A 24,539-nucleotide genomic window follows, 5' to 3' on the forward strand; every position below is an offset into this window, starting at 1 on the left:
TGTATGTTTGTGTACAGTGTCTGTCAGAATGTGTGCGTGTCAGTCTCTCTCTCTCTGTGTGTGTGTGTGTGTATGTGTGTGTGTGTGTGTGTGTGTGTGTGTGTGTCTCTGCATGTCCAGTGTCCACTGACCTGCCGACCAGTAGGAGCTCCCCCACCAGTCCCTGCCGTCTCATGGCCATGAGGATGTTCCTGACTGTCATGCCCTCACAGAAGCAGGCTACCACCCTGGCCTTGGGCAGGTGGGTTCTGAGACGCTCCAGCAGCCTATCAAAACTCTTCTCCCCCGCGTTGCTCCAAATCTTACCTACCATAGGACACACAAACCAGGAGATGAGGTAAGTGATTAAGGAGTCATTTAATTGTCCCTGTTTCACTTCATGTAATTTCCCCAAGGGAAACTTACCTAATATCCTATTCACCACATAGTGCACTACTTTTGCACATGGCAGTGCACTACATGAAAAATAGGGTGTCATTTGCCCTGAGGTAGTCCCATGTGGCACTCAGACTAGATGTACTTCCTGGTTAATGGCATCCCCAGTAGGATCTTACCAGAGTGGGCGATGCAGATGCCCTCCTTGGCAGCCATATCCTTGAAGGCCTCCATCCCACTCTCCCCGTAGTTACCTAGGAGACCGTAGAGAGGGCGGTGAGCGACAAGAAGAGAGGACGTCTGTAATGTATAGAATGCTCAACAAGACTAATAGAGAGAGAGAGAGAGAGAGAGAGAGAGAGAGAGAGAGAGAGAGAGAGAGAGAGAGAGAGAGAGAGAGAGAGAGAGAGAGAGAGAGAGAGAGAGAGAGAGAGAGAGAGATTCATCAGACTGGTACTGTATAGATATTTTTATAGAGTCTGTTCTGTTTAACACACATTCAACAGAAGAGAAAGTGGATGACCTGGAATTTATGCTAATGAAGGGGAGTGCATGCTGGCAGAATGTTTGATAGGATTCCCCTTTCTTTCTCTCTATATCCATGTTGTTTCTCTCTCTCTCGTTCTCCCTCTTTCACCATCTCTCATCTCTCCCTTTATTCCCCCCTTCATTATCTACCTTTCTTTTAGTACCAGTTTTTCACAAGATCATTCATCTCCCAGCTCTGATCCCCATCACAAGTCCCACTGGGCTCCAACCATCAAATGATTACACAGAGAATTTACAATGTAATAGTATCAGGTCTGTATGGGTGTAGTTAGCAGGAGCAGAGCCCATGTAGAGGAGGCTGGTGAGGTCAGAGGAGGCTGGTGATAGGAGCTATAGGTGGACAAGTCATTGTAATAGCTGGAATGGAATGGTACCAAACTCATCAAACAACCCAGCAGATGACTGAGGCTGAGCTCTCTGCCATCCTGAACCTCTGTATCAGGCGGTGAGAAAGGAAGACCCGGAAAATCGTTAAGGACTCCAGCCAACCAAACCATAAACCGTTCTCGCTGCTTCCGCACAGCAAGCGGGACTGGTGCATCAAGTCTGACACCAACAGGCTCCTGAACAGCTTCTATCCCCAAGCCATAAGACCACTAAACAGCTAATAAAATGGCTACACGGACTATGTGAGTGAACCCTTTGAATATTTAGTTATTCTCTATGCACACTCACAGGACTCTACACACTTAGAAAACGTGTTCCAAAGGGGTTCTTTGGCTGTCCACATAGGAGAACCCTTTTTGGCTTCAGGTAGAACTCTTTTGGGACCAAAAATGGTTCTTCAAAGGGTTCTCCTATGTGGACAGACAAATAACCCTTTTAGGTTCTAGCAACTTTTTTTCTGAGAGTGTACACTGACACTCCAACACACACACGCACACACACACTTAATTTGCTCACACACACATAGAGTAGGAGGCACTCTTTCCTCTGGTCTAAAAACATATCCCAATGCCCCAGGGCAGTGATTGGGGACATTGCCCTGTGTAGGGTGTCGTCTTTCGGATGGGGCGTTAAACAGGTGTCCTGACTCTCTGTGGTGACTAAAGATCCCATGGCACTTATCATAAGAGTAGTGGTGTTAACCCTGGTGTCCTGGCTAAATTCCTATACTATCCCTCATACTATCATGGCCACCTAATCACCTCATTTTAAAAAACAAACATGTTTGACTCCGTTCCATTGGTTCCTTTCCAGTCATTACAATGAGCCTGTTCTCCTATAGCTCCTCCGGGCTGTGTGTGTGTGTCTTGGGTAGCAGAGCAATGTGTAAAGTCCTGTAATTAGTGTCTCGGTGAGAGAAGTAGGAGACAGATGGTACAGACAGCCCACCCCCTTACTAATGAACACATGTATGGCCATGCCCACAGACATTTAAAAAGCACAAATTCACATACATAGGGCCTGGCTATGTGAACATTCCTGTGACAGAGAACAGAGGCTGCCAGTGAGAGGAGATCCGAGTCTTTAGCCCCTCACATCAACTCAACCCCAGTCACAGAACACACATCTCGACATGAACACATACTATAGTACTTACTATATAATGTTGTAGTTTACTGTAGAATACTATACTACACACTGTACTATCCCTCAATCATGTCGAGTACTTACTATAGCATTTTGTAGAATACTATATTAAATACAAAAGTATTGTTGCAAAGAAAACACTGTAATAAATACTACAGTAATGTCCGCAAAACACTACAGTGTCTGCAAAAACAATCAGTAGTAATATAGCAATGTTGCGTCAAAAAAGCAGAACACTCAAAACATGAGCACAATGGCAGCTCTTCCTTTAAAGAACTCCAGGCCTCAAGAGGGCAGATAACCCAAAAACACAGGTGGAACTAAAAAATTGAGCCAGGATTTCTGGAGGGACTACTTTTACATGCGCACCTGGCAGATAAGCATGGGTATAAAATGTTTGGGCTTAGCTTTGCTTGGGTCCTCAACATACAAACAGCTCATTGTTCAACCCTAAAGACACAACTGGTTATCAACCTATTCCATATTCCTCTGTCATTCAACTACTCTATTCAACAAATCAACTGTTTCAACATATTCAACAAATGGCATCAAAACCAAAATAAAACACTAAAAAGGAATTGAGTTGTACCTTTGCATCCTTCACGTGTTGAGCAAGACGTTTTCAAGTTTGGGCAGAGCTGAAATAATTATAACACCTAGACAACTTGACAAGCAATATAGTAATACTACAGTATTCATTTGCATATATCCCACCCACTACCCTCCCCCCACCAATGAGTGAAAAACTTACATGCCAAGTATAGAGTATATGTTGTGTTCCCTACAGGGTAAAGAAAAGAGTAGAAGCTCTGAAGTCTCTGTTCAGACTCCAGTTCTACTTAATTGCGGGTTATGGAAAATGTACTCTTTTAGGGAAAAGGAGTGATACCTAGTCAGTTGTACAACTGAAATGTGTCTTCTGCATTTAACCCAACCCCTCTGAATCAGAGAGGTGTTCAGCACCCAGGAAACAGTGGGTTAACTGCCTTGTTCAGGGGCAGAATGACAGATTTTTACCTCGTCAATTCAGGGATTCGATCCAGCAACCTTTCGGTTACAAGTCCAACGCTCTTTCTCAAGGAGAAAGCCCCACTTCTATGTCAAAGATAATAAAACAAAAACTCTACAGTAAATATTACAGTAATGTCTGTAAAAAACACTACAGTAAATACTACAGTATACTACAGTCATGTTAGCAAAAACACTAGCGTAAATACTACAGTATACTACAGTAATGCAAAAACACTACAGTGAATATAATAGTATTTAAACATGGTAATACTACAGTATTCATACCATAGTATACTATTATATTTTTGCATGTGGTTAAACACACACACCAACCACACACACACACACACACACACACTCCAGCCCTTAACAACCACGTAACCACCTTCACTCAGTCAAACTGGGAATAATTTGTGAAGCACACACAGCTACACACAAACACACACAGTGGGAGACTGATGGAGAGCCGGCTTCCTGGTGGGATAGAGGAAAATAGAGATTGGAGAAAAATATATCTCTATACAAAATATAATATCTTTCGAGACACAGAAGTGAGCAGATCAGAACAGCAGCCAACAACACATAATGTGCTCTCCATTCAGCCTCAGCTGTCACGGCCGTTCCCATCACAATGGCAATTATCTGCTCAGGACAAACCAATTCTCACCAGGACTCTGGCTCACACCAGAAACACCTGCCCCCTTCACCTCTTATCTCAGCCCCTTCACCTCTTATCTCAGCCCCATCACTTCTTATCTCAGCCCCATCACCTCTTATCTCAGCCCCATCACCTCTTATCTCAGCCCCATCACCTCTTATCTCAGCCCCATCACCTCTTATCTCAGCCCCATCACCTCTTATCTCAGCCCCATCACCTCTTATCTCAGCCCCATCACCTCTTATCTCAGCCCCATCACCTCTTATCTCAGCCCCATCACCTCTTATCTCAGCCCCATCACCTCTTATCTCAGCCCCATCACCCTTATCTCAGCCCCATCACCTCTTATCTCAGCCCCCTTATCACCTCTTATCTCAGCCCCATCACCTCTTATCTCAGCCCCTTCACCTCTTATCTCAGCCCCATCACCTCTTATCTTCTAACGTCTAGAAGTTGTTTTAAGTGCAGCTCAGACTCAGATCTCAGCCCCATCACCTCTTATCTTCTAACGTCTAGAAGTTGTTTTAAGTGCAGCTCAGACTCAGATCTCAGCCCCTTCACCTCTTATCTTCTAACGTCTAGAAGTTGTTTTAAGTGCAGCTCAGACTCAGATCTCAGCCCCATCACCTCTTATCTTCTAACGTGTAGAAGTTGTTTTAAGTGCAGCTCAGACTCAGATCTCAGCCCCATCACCTCTTATCTTCTAACGTCTAGAAGTTGTTTTAAGTGCAGCTCAGACTCAGATCTCAGCCCCTTCACCTCTTATCTTCTAACGTCTAGAAGTTGTTTTAAGTGCAGCTCAGACTCAGATCTCAGCCCCATCACCTCTTATCTTCTAACGTGTAGAAGTTGTTTTAAGTGCAGCTCAGACTCAGATCTCAGCCCCATCACCTCTTATCTTCTAACGTGTAGAAGTTGTTTTAAGTGCAGCTCAGACTCAGATCTCAGCCCCATCACCTCTTATCTCAGCCCCATCACGTCTAGAAGTTGTTTTAAGTGCAGCTCAGACTCAGATCTCAGCCCCATCACCTCTTATCTTCTAACGTGTAGAAGTTGTTTTAAGTGCAGCTCAGACTCAGATCTCAGCCCCATCACCTCTTATCTTCTAACGTCTAGAAGTTGTTTTAAGTGCAGCTCAGACTCAGATCTCAGCCCCTTCACCTCTTATCTCAGCCCCTTCACCTCTTATCTTCTAACGTGTAGAAGTTGTTTTAAGTGCAGCTCAGACTCAGATCTCAGCCCCATCACCTCTTATCTCAGCCCCATCACCTCTTATCTTCTAACTAGAAGTTGTTTTAAGTGCAGCTCAGACTCAGATCTCAGCCCCATCACCTCTTATCTTCTAATGTCTGTTGTTTTAAGTGCAGCTCAGACTCAGATCTCAGCCCCATCACCTCTTATCTTCTAACGTCTAGAAGTTGTTTTAAGTGCAGCTCAGACTCAGATCTCAGCCCCTTCACCTCTTATCTCAGCCCCATCACCTCTTATCTTCTAACGTGTAGAAGTTGTTTTAAGTGCAGCTCAGACTCAGATCTCCATGTCTTTTCTTCCTCTTGTATGTCCTCTCTGGTCTCTCCTCCCCATCATCTGTAGTATTCATTTGAAGTCATGGGTGAGGCATAACATGCTGTAGTTGCCTAACAATAAATAACGTCCACCTGTCCACCTGTGTGGTCCAGTGGTTCGTCCCACAGACCTCAGCACACATGTATACACAATCTCTCCTGTCTCGGCTTCACTGTCCTATTTCAATAAATACAACCCCCCAACCCCCCAACAAAAAAGTGGGGAGAGAGAATGTTTTTATGATGTTCCCCTACTGTTTGTGTGTCTAGTTTTCCGTTAGTTAGGAGAACATTCTATCTATGTTAGTAAAAACCTTATGATACTGTTTTTAGCATGTTTTGATGTTAGAGTTAGATCAAACAGAACATATTCAGAATGTGGTGACCACACAATATTATTGTTCTAGACACGTTTTATGAGAACGTTGCAGGAACATTCATGTATCCAGTTTCCTGACGGTTGGGACAATATTCCTTCCACGTCTCACCAAACATACACAGAACGTAGTCACCATGTTCTCAGAATATACAATATTATTGTTCTAGACACGTTTCATGAGAACGTTGCAAGAATATTCTATTTGTTTTTTTTAACAACTTGTTACTGTTGCCAAGCCAATTAAGGCCCTGATTGGTGAACCACTGATCCATCCATAGCTCGTTGTCAAGGATACTCACACACATTGCTTTTAATATTCAGTTTTTTCAACTTACATATTTGACACACGTGATTACATTTTGAATGTTGATTTCTCAAGTAATTATTATTCAGCAGTCCTCACCTGGGATTTGAACTACCAACCTCTTGAGACACGATACACCAATCTTCCTTCTACGTCACAATGGCTGTGTCATGTATCAGTTATTCTGACTACTATCATTTGTGATGTGATTGACTTATTTCAGCTATTTAAGCAATTTCACTATCATTGTCTTTTGTTGGTGGGCCTTGTTAACCTGTTAAAATGATCCTCCTGAATCACTATGATCAATACAAATTTGTCTTGTGTGTATTTTTAACAGAGTTGAGATATGAATATACCCCATTGCTTTCAGCCATCCACCTATCAAGTTGTTTCTGATCTACACTACTGCCTAGGAAGGAGGGGTTAGGGCTTCTTCTGGACATGGCCTAACTATACTGGCCCAATAAGCACATGACCTAGATATATCCCTTATTGGGACAGTGGCTAGGGTGTTCGTCATTGGTGTTGTTGGCCTGTGTTTTAGACCCGCTATGTGAATCTCCCTACTCTAACATTCTTAGCAAAATATTTTAATGTCATCTGTCTGCTCTAATTAAATTTGCTTCCATCCAATTGGCAACAGATTTTCATGTGAATATTAGAAAATCTGCATAATGAAAATATGCGCATTTTCCCACCAGTGGTGTGTTTCCACCAAATGGATTTGTTGCTGATAAAAATCAGTGGGTGTATGTGTTTACATTACATTTTCAACTCTACCGATAGCTTTCTCACAAAAACTGTTGTGTTAAATAGCCAATGTGTTTACTCTGGTCTTGGCACGTGCGCTATAGCCAACAGCTTGCAGATACAGTGTGGGTAGGCTGTGTCGGTAGGTTGGTCTACATGCTGAGATTATTAAGGATATGAGCGAGATTATTTGTATTTGTCAAAGTGTCGATCATCATGTCACCAGAATCAGATCCCTGGATATTTATTAGAAAGGAGCATCAAGATCACTGCACTTTCACCTCCCTGTGAAGTTCATCAGAACATTCACCTCCCTGTGAAGGTCATCAGAACTTTATCCTCCCTGTGAAGTTCATCAGAACTTTATCCTCCCTGTGAAGTTCATCAGAACTTTCTCCTCCCTGTGAAGTTCATCAGAACTTTCTCCTCCCTGTGAAGTTCATCAGACCTTTCTCCTCCCTGTGAAGTTCATCAGAACTTTCACCTCCCTGTGAAGGCCAGCAGACCTTTATCCTCCCTGTGAAGTTCATCAGAACTTTCTCCTCCCTGTGAAGTTCATCAGAGCTTTCACCTCCCTGTGAAGTTCATCAGAACTTTCACCTCCCTGTGAAGTTCATCAGAACATTCACCTCCCTGTGAAGGTCATCAGAACTTTATCCTCCCTGTGAAGTTCATCAGAACTTTATCCTCCCTGTGAAGTTCATCAGAACTTTATCCTCCCTGTGAAGTTCATCAGAACTTTCTCCTCCCTGTGAAGTTCATCAGAGCTTTCACCTCCCTGTGAAGTTCATCAGAACTTTCACCTCCCTGTGAAGTTCATCAGAACTTTCACCTCCCTGTGAAGTTCATCAGACCTTTCTCCTCCCTGTGGAGTTCATCAGACCTTTCTCCTCCCTGTGAAGTTCATCAGAACTTTGACCTCCCTGTGAAGTTCATCAGACCTTTCTCCTCCCTGTGAAGTTCATCAGAACTTTGACCTCCCTGTGAAGTTCATCATAAGTTATTTCATCTGTAGCCTAATAAACTGCATGGTTTCCCGAGTCGTAGTGGGATGACCACACAACATATCATTGCGTGACTCCAAGTTTACTTTCGATATGATGGTTATATCAATATTTGACACAAAAAGATCCTACCTTGTCTAGCGTATTTTGTTTTGTCAATATTTGGAATGTTTAGCGACAATATTTCATTTCATTCCATCTTTTATCCAACATATACTTTACTCTCCCATAAAAACGTTGGATGGAAACCTGGTCATTGAAAGATGAGCATGAATTCAGACCACATTAAATCTAAACAGCTGAGCATCTCAAAGAGAACTCTATACCACATATACAATGTAGAACAAACATGTCATTGATAAGCTCATTTTAATTAGATCAGATAAGTGTGTTGTAACTATTGCCAATAAGTACATTAACATACTGTATACAGTGCCTTGCGAAAGTATTCGGCCCCCTTGAACTTTGCGACCTTTTGCCACATTTCAGGCTTCAAACATAAAGATATAAAACAGTATTTTTTTGTGAAGAATCAACAACAAGTGGGACACAATCATGAAGTGGAACGACATTTATTGGATATTTCAAACTTTTTTAACAAATCAAAAACTGAAAAATTGGGCGTGCAAAATTATTCAGCCCCCTTAAGTTAATACTTTGTAGCGCCACCTTTTGCTGCGATTACAGCTGTAAGTCGCTTGGGGTATGTCTCTATCAGTTTTGCACATCGAGAGACTGAAATTTTTTTCCCATTCCTCTTTGCAAAACAGCTCGAGCTCAGTGAGGTTGGATGGAGAGCATTTGTGAACAGCAGTTTTCAGTTCTTTCCACAGATTCTCGATTGGATTCAGGTCTGGACTTTGACTTGGCCATTCTAACACCTGGATATGTTTATTTTTGAACCATTCCATTGTAGATTTTGCTTTATGTTTTGGATCATTGTCTTGTTGGAAGACAAATCTCCGTCCCAGTCTCAGGTCTTTTGCAGACTCCATCAGGTTTTCTTCCAGAATGGTCCTGTATTTGGCTCCATCCATCTTCCCATCAATTTTAACCATCTTCCCTGTCCCTGCTGAAGAAAAGCAGGCCCAAACCATGATGCTGCCACCACCATGTTTGACAGTGGGGATGATGTGTTCAGGGTGATGAGCTGTGTTGTTTTGCCAAACATAACGTTTTGCATTGTTGCCAAAAAGTTCAATTTTGGTTTCATCTGACTAGAGCACCTTCTTCCACATGTTTGGTGTGTCTCCCAGGTGGCTTGTGGCAAACCTTAAACGACACTTTTTATGGATATCTTTAAGAAATGGCTTTCTTCTTGCCACTCTTCCATAAAGGCCAGATTTGTGCAATATACGACTGATTGTTGTCCTATGGACAGAGTCTCCCACCTCAGCTGTAGATCTCTGCAGTTCATCCAGAGTGATCATGGGCCTCTTGGCTGCATCTCTGATCAGTCTTCTCCTTGTATGAGCTGAAAGTTTAGAGGGACGGCCAGGTCTTGGTAGATTTGCAGTGGTCTGATACTCCTTCCATTTCAATATTATCGCTTGCACAGTGGTCCTTGGGATGTTTAAAGCTTGGGAAATCTTTTTGTATCCAAATCTGGGTTTAAACTTCTTCACAACAGTATCTCGGACCTGCCTGGTGTGTTCCTTGTTCTTCATGATGCTCTCTGCGCTTTTAACGGACCTCTGAGACTATCACAGTGCAGGTGCATTTATACGGAGACTTGATTACACACAGGTGGATTGTATTTATCATCATTAGTCATTTAGGTCAACATTGGATCATTCAGAGATCCTCACTGAACTTCTGGAGAGAGTTTGCTGCACTGAAAGTAAAGGGGCTGAATAATTTTGCACGCCCAATTCTTCAGTTTTTGATTTGTTAAAAAGTTTGAAATATCCAATAAATGTCGTTCCACTTCATGATTGTGTCCCACTTGTTGTTGATTCTTCACAAAAAATACAGTTTTATATCTTTATGTTTGAAGCCTGAAATGTGGCAAAAGGTCGCAAAGTTCAAGGGGGCCGAATACTTTCACAAGGCACTGTATATAAGAAGGTGAGAGCAGGGTGACTGGCTCCCCTAGAGGACAGAGTCTGGAACCCAGGCCACAAGCACCAATGTCAAACTCCCTAACCAATGCCCCAATCATCTAGGACATGTGCTTTTGGGCCAGTATAGTTAAGCCCTGTCCAGAAGAAGCCCTAACCCCTCCTCCCTAGGCACTTTTGTAAATGAAACAATTTGATTAAACAATAGGGTGAATGTACTTTGAAGTAAATCTCAGCTTTGTTAAAAATACACTCAAGACAAACTATTTTCTTGATCATAGTGATTCAGGAGTAACATTAAAACAGGTTAACATGACCCACCAACATTAGACAACTAGACAGAAAGCCCTTAAATTACTGGAATAAATCAATCAAATCAATGATGAAAATAGTCAAATGAATCGATACCTGACACAGACATGGTTGTGAAGCAAGAAAATGGGAGTACCATGAGACAAGAGATTCTAATCTTAGCAGGAAGATGTGAGTACCATGAGACAAGAGATTCTAATCTCAGCAGGAAGATGTGAGTACCATGAGACAAGAGATTCTAATCTCAGCAGGAAAATGGGAGTACCGTGAACCAAGAGGTTCTAATCTCAGCAGGAAGATGAGAGTACCGTGAACCAAGAGGTTCTAATCTCAGCAGGAAGATGGGAGTACCGTGAACCAAGAGGTTCTAATCTCAGCAGGAAGATGAGAGTACCGTGAACCAAGAGGTTCTAATCTCAGCAGGAAGATGGGAGTACCGTGAACCAAGAGGTTCTAATCTCAGCAGGAAAATAGGAGTACCGTGAACCAAGAGGTTCTAATCTCAGCAGGAAAATAGGAGTACCATGAGACAAGAGATTCTAATCTCAGCAGGAAAATAGGAGTACCGTGAACCAAGAGGTTCTAATCCTCAGGTGAGGACATAATTACTGTATAAATTAACATGCAAATATGTAAATTGAAAACACTATGTTAAAAGCCGAGAGAATGTACAGGTATCCTTGGCAACAGACAAAGAGCTATGAATGGATCAGTGGTTCACCAATAAGAGCCTTGATTGACTTGGCGAAATGAACAAGACCTGACGTGTAATGAAATAGTTTTTGGGGGATAACTTTTTTTGGTGGGGGACCATCAGGAGATGTCCTGAGATGCCCTGACAACTATTACACAGAATGGTTCCTGCAACGTTCCCATGAAGCAGGTCTAGAACATTCATATCTTATGTTCTATGAACTTGGCAACCATGTTCTGTGTATGTACTGTAGGTGTGCTGGAATATTCTCCTGGCCCACAAAAATCTGGACACTTGAATGTTCCTGCAACGTTACCATGAAACGTGTCTGAAACATTACTATGTTCTGAGAACATGGCAACCATGTTTCTGTGTATGTGGAAGCTAGAGACAGACAGTGTGTTAGGGCTCAGTAACTCTAACTCCTGCTATGTGGAAGCTAGAGACAGACAGTGTGTTAGGGCTCAGTAACTATAACTCCTGCTATGTGGAAGCTAGAGACAGACAGTGTGTTAGGGCTCAGTAACTCTAACTCCTGCTATGTGGAAGCTAGAGACAGACAGTGTGTTAGGGCTCAGTAACTATAACTCCTGCTATGTGGAAGCTAGAGACAGACAGTGTGTTAGGGCTCAGTAACTATAACTCCTGCTATGTGGAAGCTAGAAACAGACAGTGTGTTAGGGCTCAGTAACTATAACTCCTGCTATGTGGAAGCTAGAGACAGACAGTGTGTTAGGGCTCAGTAACTATAACTCCTGCTATGTGGAAGCTAGAGACAGACAGTGTGTTAGGGCTCAGTAACTATAACTCCTGCTATGTGGAAGCTAGAGACAGACAGTGTGTTAGGGCTCAGTAACTATAACTCCTGCTATGTGGAAGCTAGAAACAGACAGTGTGTTAGGGCTCAGTAACTATAACTCATGGTATGTGGAAGCTAGAGACAGACAGTGTGTTAGGGCTCAGTAACTATAACTCCTGCTATGTGGAAGCTAGAGACAGACAGTGTGTTAGGGCTCAGTAACTATAACTCCTGGTATGTGGAAGCTAGAGACAGACAGTGTGTTAGGGCTCAGTAACTATAACTCCTGGTATGTGGAAGCTAGAGACAGACAGTGTGTTAGGGCTCAGTAACTATAACTCCTGCTATGTGGAAGCTAGAGACAGACAGTGTGTTAGGGCTCAGTAACTATAACTCCTGCTATGTGGAAGCTAGAGACAGACAGTGTGTTAGGGCTCAGTAACTATAACTCCTGGTATGTGGAAGCTAGAGACAGACAGTGTGTTAGGGCTCAGTAACTATAACTCCTGGTATGTGGAAGCTAGAGACAGACAGTGTGGTAGGGCTCAGTAACTATAACTCCTGGTATGTGGAAGCTAGAGACAGACAGTGTGTTAGGGCTCAGTAACTATAACTCCTGGTATGTGGAAGCTAGAGACAGACAGTGTGTTAGGGCTCAGTAACTATAACTCCTGGTATGTGGAAGCTAGAGACAGACAGTGTGGTAGGGCTCAGTAACTATAACTCCTGGTATGTGGAAGCTAGAGACAGACAGTGTGTTAGGGCTCAGTAACTATAACTCCTGCTATGTGGAAGCTAGAGACAGACAGTGTGTTAGGGCTCAGTAACTATAACTCCTGCTATGTGGAAGCTAGAAACAGACAGTGTGTTAGGGCTCAGTAACTATAACTCCTGCTATGTGGAAGCTAGAAACAGACAGTGTTTTAGGGCTCAGTAACTATAACTCCTGCTATGTGGAAGCTAGAGACAGACAGTGTGTTAGGGCTCAGTAACTCTAACTCCTGCTATGTGGAAGCTAGAAACAGACAGTGTGTTAGCGCTCAGTAACTATAACTCCTGCTATGTGGAAGCTAGAGACAGACAGTGTGTTAGGGCTCAGTAACTATAACTCCTGCTATGTGGAAGCTAGAGACAGACAGTGTGGTAGGGCTCAGTTACTCTAACTCCTGCTATGTGGAAGCTAGAGACAGACAGTGTTTTAGGGCTCAGTAATAAGAACCATTGTGTATCACTGTAATGACACAACCACTCTGATCGGACTAGACATCAATTAACTTTGAGTGAAATGGTCTCTCATCTCTCCATCTCTCTCTCTTTCATTACCTCTATCCTCCTCTTTCACTTTAATCCTGTGCTGCTTAGAAATGCCTAGGGTACATATAAATACTAGGGTATATAGAAATACCTAGGGTACATATAAATACCTAGGGTCCATATAAATACTTAGGGTACATAGAAATACCCAGGGTACATATAAATACCCAGGGTACATATAAATACCTAGGGTACATATAAATACCTTGGGTATATAGAAATACTCAGGGTACATATAAATACCTAGGGTATATAGAAATGCCTAGGATACATATAAATACCTAGGGTATATAGAAATACCTAGGGTATATAGAAATACCTAGGGTACATATAAATACCTAGGGTACATAGAAATACCTAGGGTACATATAAATACCTTGGGTACATATAAATACCTTGGGTATATAGAAATACCTAGGGTACATAGAAATACCTAGGGTACATATAAATACCTTGGATATATAGAAATACCTAGGGTACATATAAATGCCTAGTCACATATAAATGCCTAGGATAGAGTGAATGACAGTCAGAGTGACAGTCAATCATGTTTCAGAGACAGTTAAACACAACAACTCAGTGTACACTTCAAAGGTGGCAATATAGGCCAATACTCTCTAACACACACTCAATACACACACATACACGCAAGCACACACACACAAGTTAGTGTCTGGTGAGGATATGTCTCTCCTACAACATCAATGTATTACACTCCAACCAGGCACTTTTGACCCTGTTTACCATGGCAACAACCCAGGCACATCCCATTAATCTCAGTGAACGACCTCTTCACTACCTCTCACACACATCCACACACACTCTTTCTATCTCTCTCTCCCACACACTCCAATTCAACAGTTTTAATCCCCTGAGAGGTATCATCTCTGCCCAAATAAGCACCATCCATTTAATGTTCCCTCTCAGGAGAGCAGAGAGACAACTCTGTCACTCAGTACTTTGGGGAGAGGGGTAGAGAGAGGGGGGGAGAGAGGAGAGGAGGATAGAGGGATAGAGGGATGGAGAGAGGGGAGGACAGAGGGATAGAGGGAGAGAGGGGAGGATGATAGAGGGATAGAGAGAGGAGGAGGACAGAGGGATAGAGGGATGGAGAGAGGGGAGGAGGATAGAGGGATGGAGAGAGAGGGGAGGAGGACAGAGGGATAGAGGGATGAGAGAGGGGAGGAGGATAGAGGGATAGAGAGGGGAGGAGGATAGAGATAGAGAGAGGAGGAGGATAGAGGGATAGAGAGAGGAGGAGGATAGAGGGATAGAGGGATGGAGAGAGGGGAGGACAGAGGGATAAAGGGATAGAGAGAGGGGAGGAGGATAGAGGGATAGAGAGGAGGAGGACAGAGGGATAGAGAGAGGAGGAGGACAGAGGGATAGAGGGATGGAGAGAGGGGAGGAGGATAGAGGGATAGAGAGAGGAGGAGGACAGAGGGATAGAGAGAGGAGGAGGATAGAGGGATAGAGAGAGGGGAGGAGGATAGAGGGATAGAGAGAGGAGGAGGACAGAGGGATAGAGAGAGGAGGAGGACAGAGGGATAGAGGGATGGAGAGAGGGGAGGAGGATAGAGGGATAGAGAGAGGGGAGGAGGATAGAGGGATAGAGAGAGGAGGAGGACAGAGGGATAGAGAGAGGAGGAGGACAGAGGGATAGAGGGATGGAGAGAGGGGAGGAGGATAGAGGGATAGAGAGAGGGGGAGGAGGATAGAGGGATAGAGAGGGGGAGGAGGAGGGATAGAGAGGAGGAGGACAGAGGGATAGAGAGAGGAGGAGGACAGAGGGATAGAGGGATGGAGAGAGGGGAGGAGGATAGAGGGATGGAGAGAGGGGAGGAGGATAGAGGGATAGAGAGAGGAGGAGGACAGAGGATAGAGAGAGGAGGAGGACAGAGGGATAGAGAGAGGAGGAGGACAGAGGGATAGAGAGAGGAGGAGGACAGAGGGATAGAGGGATGGAGAGAGGGGAGGAGGATAGAGGGATAGAGAGGGGAGGAGGATAGAGGGATAGAGAGAGGGGAGGAGGATAGAGGGATAGAGAGGGGAGGAGGATAGAGGGAGGAGAGAGGAGGAGGACAGAGGGATAGAGAGAGGAGGAGGACAGAGGGATAGAGGGATGGAGAGAGGGAGGAGGATAGAGGGATAGAGAGAGGGGAGGAGGATAGAGGGATAGAGAGAGGGGAGGAGGATAGAGGGATAGAGAGAGGAGGAGGACAGAGGATAGAGAGAGGAGGGAGAGAGAGAGAGAGAGAGAGAGAGAGAGAGAGAGACACACACAAGAGAAGGAACAGAAAGAGGGGGGTGGTTAGGGGGTACTTGGAAGTGAGTGTTTGTCAGAATGTGTCAGTATGTATGACGCACAAAGCTCAGCCTTTCTCAACATCATTTCAGGAAATGGATTTGAATTGAAGCAATGATGTGAAAAATGATGGATCATTTTCAAGTCATGGTCTGAATGTCCTGGAGTTGACATGGAGTTGAGCCCAGGTGTGGTCTAAGGTAAATCCCAACAGGGTTAGTCTCCTCAGAAATCTCTCCCGCCCTTTACCTGGGCTGTCTGAGAAGTCCCACTGAGTCTAGGAAACAAATACCCTCCTATTCTCTGATCCTTTTTCTCCTCCTGTATCCTCTCCTCCATGTACGGACTTCGGACTTGCAACTACAGACTTCAGACGACAGACTATGGATTTATGACTATGGACTTATGACTATGGACTTATGACTATGGACTTATGACTATGGACTTATGACTATGTACTTATGACTATGGACTTATGACTATGGACTTATGACTATGGACTTACGACTATGGACTTATGACTATGGACTTACGACTATGGACTTATGACTATGGACTTATGACTATGGACTTACGACTATGGACTTATGACTATGGACTTATGACTATGGACTTACGACTATGGACTTATGACTATGGACTTATGACTATGGACTTACGACTATGGGACTTATGACTATGGACTTATGACTATGGACTTATGACTATGGACTTACGACTATGGACTTACGACTATGGACTTATGACTATGGACTTATGACTATGGACTTACGACTATGGACTTATGACTATGGACTTATGACTATGGACTTACGACTATGGACTTACGACTATGGACTTATGACTATGGACTTATGACTATGCATTTACGACTATGGACTTATGACTATGGACTTTAGACAACAGCCTTACAACCACAGACTTCAGACTACAGACTACAGAATGCCTATTTAATCGGTTATCCCTGGCTGCTCCTCCTCCCTATCCTCCATCTCTCCACTACCTATCCCTCCTCCTCATCCTCCATCTCTCCCCCTACCTATCCCTCCTCCTCATCCTCCATCTCTCCCCCTACCTATCCCTCCTCCCTATCCTCCATCTCCCCCTACCTATCCCTCCTCCCTATCCTCCATCTCTCCCCCTTCCTATCCCTCCTCCCTATCCTCCATCTCTCCCCTACCTATCCCTCCTCCTCATCCTCCATCTCTCCCCTACCTAATCCCTCCTCAATCTCTCCCCCTACCTATCCCTCCTCCCTATCCTCCATCTCCCCCTACCTATCCCTATCCTCCATCTCTCCCCCTACCTATCCCTCCTCCTCCCATCCTCTCTCCCCTACCTATCCCCCTCCTCAATCCTCCATCTCTCCCCTACCTATCCCCTATCCTCCATCTCTCCCCTACCTATCCCTCCTCCATCTTCTCCCTACCTATCCTCCATCTCTCCCCTACCTATCCCTCCTCCATCTCCTCCCCCTACCATCCCCCTCCCTCCTCTCTCTCCCCTACCTATCCCTCCCTCCTCATCCTCCATCTCTCCCTACCTATCCCTCCTCCCATCCTCCATCTCTCCACTACCTATCCCTCCTCCCTATCCTCCATCTCTCCCCTACCTATCCCTCCTCCCTATCCTCCATCTCTCCCCTACCTATCCCTCCTCCTCATCCTCCATCTCTCCCCTACCTATCCCTCCTCCATCTATCTCCCATCCCTCCCTCTCCCTACCTATCCCTCATCCTCCATCTCTCCCCTACCTATCCCTCCTCCTCATCCTCCATCTCTCCCCTACCTATCCCCCCCCCTATCCTCCATCTCTCCCTACCTATCCCTCCTCCATCTCTCCCCCTACCTATCCCTCCTCGATCTCTCCCCTACCTATCCCTCCTCCATCTCTCCCCTACCTATCCCTCCTCCATCTCTCCCCTACCTATTCCTCCTCCATCTCTCCCCTACCTATCCCTCCTCCCTATCCTCCATCTCTCCCCCTACCTATCCCTCCTCCATATCCTCCATCTCTCCCCTACCTATCCCTCCTCCATCTCTCCCCTACCTATCCCTCCTCCCTATCCTCCATCTCTCCCCTACCTATCCCTCCTCCCTATCCTCCAGCCCTCCCCCTACCTATCCCTCCTCCCTATCCTCCATCTCTCCCCTACCTATCCCTCCTCCATCTCTCCCCTACCTATCCCTCCTCCATCTCTCCCCTACCTATCCCTCCTTCTCATCCTCCATCTCTCCCCTACCTATCCCTCCTCCATCTCTCCCCTACCTATCCCTCCTCCCTATCCTCCATCTCCCCCTACCTATCCCTCCTCCATCTCTCCCCTTACCTATCCCTCCTCCCTATCCTCCATCTCTCCCCTACCTATCCCTCCTCCCTATCCTCCATCTCCCCCTACCTATCCCTCCTCCTCATCCTCCATCTCTCCCCTACCTATCCCTCCTCCATCTCTCCCCTACCTATCCCTCCTCCATCTCTCCCCTACCTATCCCTCCTCCATCTCTCCCCCTACCAATCCCTCCTCCGTCTCTCCCCTACCTATCCCTCCTCCTCATCCTCCATTTCTCCCTACCTATCCCTCCTCCCTATCCTCCATCTCTCCACTACCTATCCCTCCTCCCTATCCTCCATCTCTCCCCCTACCTATCCCTCCTCCCTATCCTCCATCTCTCCCCTACCTATCCCTCCTCCTCATCCTCCATCTCTCCACTACCTATCCCTCCTCCATCTCTCCCCTACCTATCCCTCCTCATCATCCTCCATCTCTCCCCTACCTATCCCTCCTCCTCATCCTCCATCTCTCCCCTACCTATCCCCCTCCCTATCCTCCATCTCTCCCCTACCTATCCCTCCTCCATCTCTCCCCTACCTATCCCTCCTCGATCTCTCCCCTACCTATCCCTCCTCCTCATCCTCCATCTCTCCCTACCTATCCCTCCTCCATCTCTCCCCTACCTATCCCTCCTCATCATCCTCCATCTCTCCCCCTACCTATCCCTCCTCCTCATCCTCCATCTCTCCCCTACCTATCCCCCTCCCTATCCTCCATCTCTCCCTACCTATCCCTCCTCCATCTCTCCCCCCTACCTATCCCTCCTCCATCTCTCCCCTACCTATCCCTCCTCCATCTCTCCCCTACCTATCCCCCTCCATCTCTCCCCTACCTATTCCTCCTCCATCTCTCCCCCTACCTATCCCTCCTCCCTATCCTCCATTCTCCCCTACCTATCCCTCCTCCATATCCTCCATCTCTCCCCTACCTATCCCTCCTCCATCTCTCCCCTACCTATCCCTCCTCCCTATCCTCCATCTCTCCCCTACCTATCCCTCCTCCCTATCCTCCAGCCCTCCCCTACCTATCCCTCCTCCCTATCCTCCATCTCTCCCCTACCTATCCCTCCTCCATCTCTCCCCTACCTATCCCTCTTCTCATCCTCCATCTCTCTCCCTACCAATCCCTCCTCCATCTCTCCCCTACCTATCCCTCCTCCCTATCCTCCATCTCCCCCTACCTATCCCTCCTCCATCTCTCCCCTTACCTATCCCTCCTCCCTATCCTCCATCTCTCCCCTACCTATCCCTCCTCCCTATCCTCCATCTCTCCCCTACTTATCCCTCCTCCTCATCCTCCATCTCTCCCTACCTATCCCTCCTCCATCTCTCCCCTACCTATCCCTCCTCATCATCCTCCATCTCTCCCCTACCTATCCCTCCTCCTCATCCTCCATCTCTCCCCTACCTATCCCCCCTCCCTATCCTCCATCTCTCCCCTACCTATCCCTCCTCCATCTCTCCCCTACCTATCCCTCCTCGATCTCTCCCCTACCTATCCCTCCTCCATCTCTCCCCTACCTATCCCTCCTCCATCTCTCCCCTACCTATTCCTCCTCCATCTCTCCCCCTACCTATCCCTCCTCCCTATCCTCCATCTCTCCCCTACCTATCCCTCCTCCATATCCTCCATCTCTCCCCTACCTATCCCTCCTCCATCTCTCCCCTACCTATCCCTCCTCCCTATCCTCCATCTCTCCCCCTACCTATCCCTCCTCCCTATCCTCCAGCCCTCCCCCTACCTATCCCTCCTCCCTATCCTCCATCTCTCCCCTACCTATCCCTCCTCCATCTCTCCCCTACCTATCCCTCCTCCATCTCTCTCCCCTACCTATCCCTCCTTCTCATCCTCCATCTCTCCCCTACCTATCCCTCCTCCATCTCTCCCCTACCTATCCCTCCTCCCTATCCTCCATCTCCCCCTACCTATCCCTCCTCCATCTCTCCCTTACCTATCCCTCCTCCCTATCCTCCATCTCTCCCCTACCTATCCCTCCTCCTATCCTCCATCTCTCCCCTACCTATCCCTCCTCCTCATCCTCCATCTCTCCCCTACCTATCCCTCCTCCATCTCTCCCCTACCTATCCCTCCTCCATCTCTCCCCCTACCTATCCCTCCTCCATCTCTCCCCTACCAATCCCTCCTCCGTCTCTCCCCTACCTATCCCTCCTCCTCATCCTCCATTTCTCCACTACCTATCCCTCCTCCCTATCCTCCATCTCTCCCTACCTATCCCTCCTCCCTATCCTCCATCTCTCCCCCTACCTATCCCTCCTCCCTATCCTCCATCTCTCCCCTACCTATCCCTCCTCCTCATCCTCCATCTCTCCCCTACCTATCCCTCCTCCATCTCTCCCCTACCTATCCCTCCTCATCATCCTCCATCTCTCCCCTACCTATCCCTCCTCCTCATCCTCCATCTCTCCCTACCTATCCCCCTCCCTATCCTCCATCTCTCCCCTACCTATCCCTCCTCCATCTCTCCCCTACCTATCCCTCCTCGATCTCTCCCTACCTATCCCTCCTCCATCTCTCCCCTACCTATCCCCCTCCATCTCTCCCCTACCTATTCCTCCTCCATCTCTCTCCCCTACCTATCCCTCCTCCCTATCCTCCATTCTCCCCTACCTATCCCTCCTCCATATCCTCCATCTCTCCCCTACCTATCCCTCCTCCATCTCTCCCCTACCTATCCCTCCTCCCTATCCTCCATCTCTCCCCTACCTATCCCTCCTCCCTATCCTCCATCCTCCCCCTACCTATCCCTCCTCCCTATCCTCCATCTCTCCCCTACCTATCCCTCCTCCATCTCTCCCCTACCTATCCCTCCTTCTCATCCTCCATCTCTCCCCTACCTATCCCTCCTCCATCTCTCCCTACCTATCCCTCCTCCCTATCCTCCATCTCCCCCTACCTATCCCTCCTCCTCCATCTCTCCCCTTACCTATCCCTCCTCCCTATCCTCCATCTCCCCACCTATCCCTCCTCCCTATCCCTCCTCCATCTCCCCCTACCTATCCCTCCTCCATCTCTCCCCTTACCTATCCCTCCTCCTATCCTCCATCTCTCCCCTACCTATCCCTCCTCCCTATCCTCCATCTCTCCCCAACCTATCCCCCTCCTATCCTCCATCTCTCCCTACCTATCCCTCCTCCATCTCTCCCCTACCTATCCCTCCTCATCATCCTCCATCTCTCCCCCTACCTATCCCTCCTCCTCATCCTCCATCTCTCCCCCTACCTATCCCTCCTCCTCATCCTCCATCTCTCCCCTACCTATCCCTCCCTATCCTCCATCTCTCCCTACCTATCCCTCCTCCATCTCTCCCCTACCTATCCCTCCTCGATCTCTCCCCTACCTATCCCTCCTCCATCTCTCCCCCTACCTATCCCTCCTCCATCTCTCCCCTACCTATTCCTCCTCCATCTCTCCCCAAACCTATCCCTCCTCCTATCCTCCATCTCTCCCCTACCTATACATCCTCCATATCCTCCATCTCTCCCCTACCTATCCCTCCTCCATCTCTCCCTACCTATCCCTCCTCCCTATCCTCCATCTCTCCCCTACCTATCCCTCCTACCTATCCTCCAGCCCTCCCCCTACCTATCCCCTCCCTATCCTCCATCTCTCTCCCTACCTATCCCTCCTTCTCATGCTCCATCTCTCCCCTACCTATCCCTCCTCCATCTCTCCCCTACCTATCCCTCCTCCCTATCCTCCATCTCCCCCACCTATCCCTCCTCCCTATCCTCCATCTCCCCCTACCTATCCCTCCTCCATCTCTCCCCTACCTATCCATCCTCCTATCCTCCATTTCCCCCTACCTATCCCTCCTCCCTATCCTCCATCTCTCCCCCTACCTATCCCTCCTCCCTATCCTCCATCTCTCCCCCTACCTATCCCTCCATCTCTCCCCTACCTATCCCTCCTCCCGATCCTCCATCTCTCACTACCTATCCATCCTCCCTATCCTCCATCTCTCCCCCTACCTATTCCTCCTCCCTATCCTCCATCTCTCCCCTACCTATCCCTCCCCCCTATCCTCCATCTCTCCCTACCTATCCCTCCTCCCTATCTTCCATCTCCCCCTACCTATCCCTCCTCCCTATCCTCAACACTCCCCTACCTATCCCTCCTCCCTATCCTTCATCTCCCCCTACATATCCCTCCCCCTATCCTCCATCTATCCCCCTACCTATCCCTCCTCCATCTCTCCTTTCTATCCCTCCTCCTATCCTCCATCTGTTCCCTACCTATCCCTCCTCCTGATCCTCCATCTCTCCTTCCTATCCCTCCTCCCTATCCTCCATCTCTCCCCTACCTATCCCTCCTCCCTCTCCTCCATCTCTCCCTACCTATCCCTCCTCCCTATTTTCCATCTCCCCCTCCTCTCCCTTCTCCCTATCCTCCAACACTCCCCTACCTATCCCTCTCCCTATCCTTCATCTAAATGCTCCCCTACCTATCCCTCCTCCTATCCTCCATCTACCTATCCCTCCTCCACCTATCCCCTTCATATCCCTCCATCTATCCTCCATCTCTCCCTACCTATCCCTCCTCCCTATCCTCCATCTCTCCCCTACCTATCCCTCATCCCTATCCTCCATCTCTCCCCCTACCTATCCCTCCTCCATCTCTCCCCTACCTGTCCCTCCTCCTATCCTCCATCTCTCCACCTACCTATCCCTCCTCCATCTCTCCCCTTCCTATCCCTCCTCCCTATCCTCCATTTCTCCCCCTACCTATCCCTCCTCCCTACCCTCCATCTCTCCCCCTACCTATCCTCCTCCATCTCTCCCCTACCTATCCCTCCTCCTATCCTCCATCTCTCCCCCTACCTATCCCTACTCCCTATCCTCCATCTCTCCCCCTACCTATCCCTCCTCCCTATCCTCCATCTCTCCCCTACCTATCCCTCCTCCTATCCTCCATCTCCCCTACCTATCCCTCCTCCTATCCTCCATCTCTCCCCTACCTATCCCTCCTCCATCTCTCCCCTACCTGTCCCTCCTCCCTATCCTCCATCTCTCCACCTACCTATCCCTCCTCCATCTCTCCCCCTTCCTATCCCTCCTCCCTATCCTCCATTTCTCCCCTACCTATCCCTCCTCCCTACCCTCCATCTCTCCCCTACCTATCCCTCCTCCATCTCTCCCCTACCTATCCCTCCTCCCTATCCTCCATCTCTCCCCTACCTATCCCTACTCCTATCCTCCATCTCTCCCCTACCTATCCCTCCTCCCTATCCTCCATCTCTCCCCTACCTATCCCCTCCTATCCTCCATCTCTCCCCTACCTATCCCTCCTCCCTATCCTCCATCTCTCCCCTAACTATCCCTCCTCCTCATCCTCCATCTCTCCCCTACCTATCCATCCTCCCTATCCTCCATCTCTCCCCTACCTATCCTCCTCACTATCCTCCATCTCTCCCCTACCTATCCCTCCTCCATCTCTCCCCCTACATATCCCTCCTCCATCTCTCCCCTTCCTCTCCCTCCTCTATCCTCCATCTCTCCCCTACCTATCCCTCCTCCCTATCCTCCATCTCTCCCCCTACCTATCCCTCCTCCATCTCTCCCCTACCTATCCCTCCTGCCTATCCTCCATCTCCCCCCACCTATCCCTCCTCCATCTCTCCCCTACCTATCCCTCCTCCCTATCCTCCATCTATCCACCTACCTATCCCTCCTCCCTATCCTCCATCTCTCCCCTACCTATCCCTCCTCCTATCCTCCATCTCTCCCCCTACCTATCCCTCCTCCAGCTCTCCCCTACCTATCCCTCCTCCTCATCCTCCATCTCTCCCCCTACCTATCCCTCCTCCCTATCCTCCATCTCCCCCTACCTATCCCTCCTCCTAGCCTCCATCTCTCCCCTAACCTATCCCTCCTCCCTATCCTCCATCTCTCTCCCCCTACCTTTCCCTCCTCCCTATCCTCCATCTCTCCCCTACCTATCCCTCCTCCTAGCCTCCATCTCCCCCTACTTATCCCTCCTCCTATCCTCCATCTCTCTCCCCCTACCTATCCCTCCTCCTATCCTCCATCTCTCCCCTACCTATCCCTCCTCCTATCCTCCATCTCTCCCTACCTATCCCTCCTCCTATCCTCCATCTCTCCCCTACCTATCCCTCCTCCTATCCTCCATCTCTCTTCCCCTACCTTTCCCTTCGCCCTATCCTCATTCTCTCCCCTACCTATCCCTCCTCCCTATCCTCATTCTCTCCCTACCTATCCCTCCTCACGATCCTCCATCTCTCCCCTACCTATCCCTCCTCCCTATCCTCCATCTCTCCCCTACCTGTCCCTCCTCCTATCCTCCATCTCTCCCCCTACCTATCCCTCCTCCCTATCCTCCATCTCTCCCCTACCTATCCCTCCTCCTCATCCTCCATCTCTCCACCTACCTATCCCTCCTCCTCATCCTCCATCTCTCTCCCCCTACCTATCCCTCCTCCTCTCTCCCCTACCTATCCCTCCTCCCTCATCCTCCATCTCTCCCCTACCTATCCCTCCTCCATCTCGCCCCTACCTATCCCTGCTCCTCATCCTCCATCTCTCCCCCTACCTATCCCTCCCCCTATCCTCCATCT

General features: G+C 47.9%; 1 protein-coding gene across 1 annotated transcript in view; it reads right to left on the reverse strand.

The window, feature by feature from the left end:
• Positions 1-24,539, reverse strand: part of LOC112266187 (metabotropic glutamate receptor 5-like) — a 136,103-nt gene that overhangs the window by 98,780 nt on the left and 12,784 nt on the right. The window contains exons 4-5 of the mRNA XM_042294967.1: positions 555-629; positions 132-306 (exon numbers count right to left, since the gene is read on the reverse strand). Coding sequence (XP_042150901.1) covers positions 132-306; positions 555-629 — 250 coding nt within the window. The remainder of the gene's footprint in view (positions 1-131; positions 307-554; positions 630-24,539) is intronic.

The sequence above is a fragment of the Oncorhynchus tshawytscha genome, linkage group LG13 (assembly GCF_018296145.1).
Source record: "Oncorhynchus tshawytscha isolate Ot180627B linkage group LG13, Otsh_v2.0, whole genome shotgun sequence".
Lineage (NCBI taxonomy): Eukaryota > Metazoa > Chordata > Actinopteri > Salmoniformes > Salmonidae > Oncorhynchus > Oncorhynchus tshawytscha.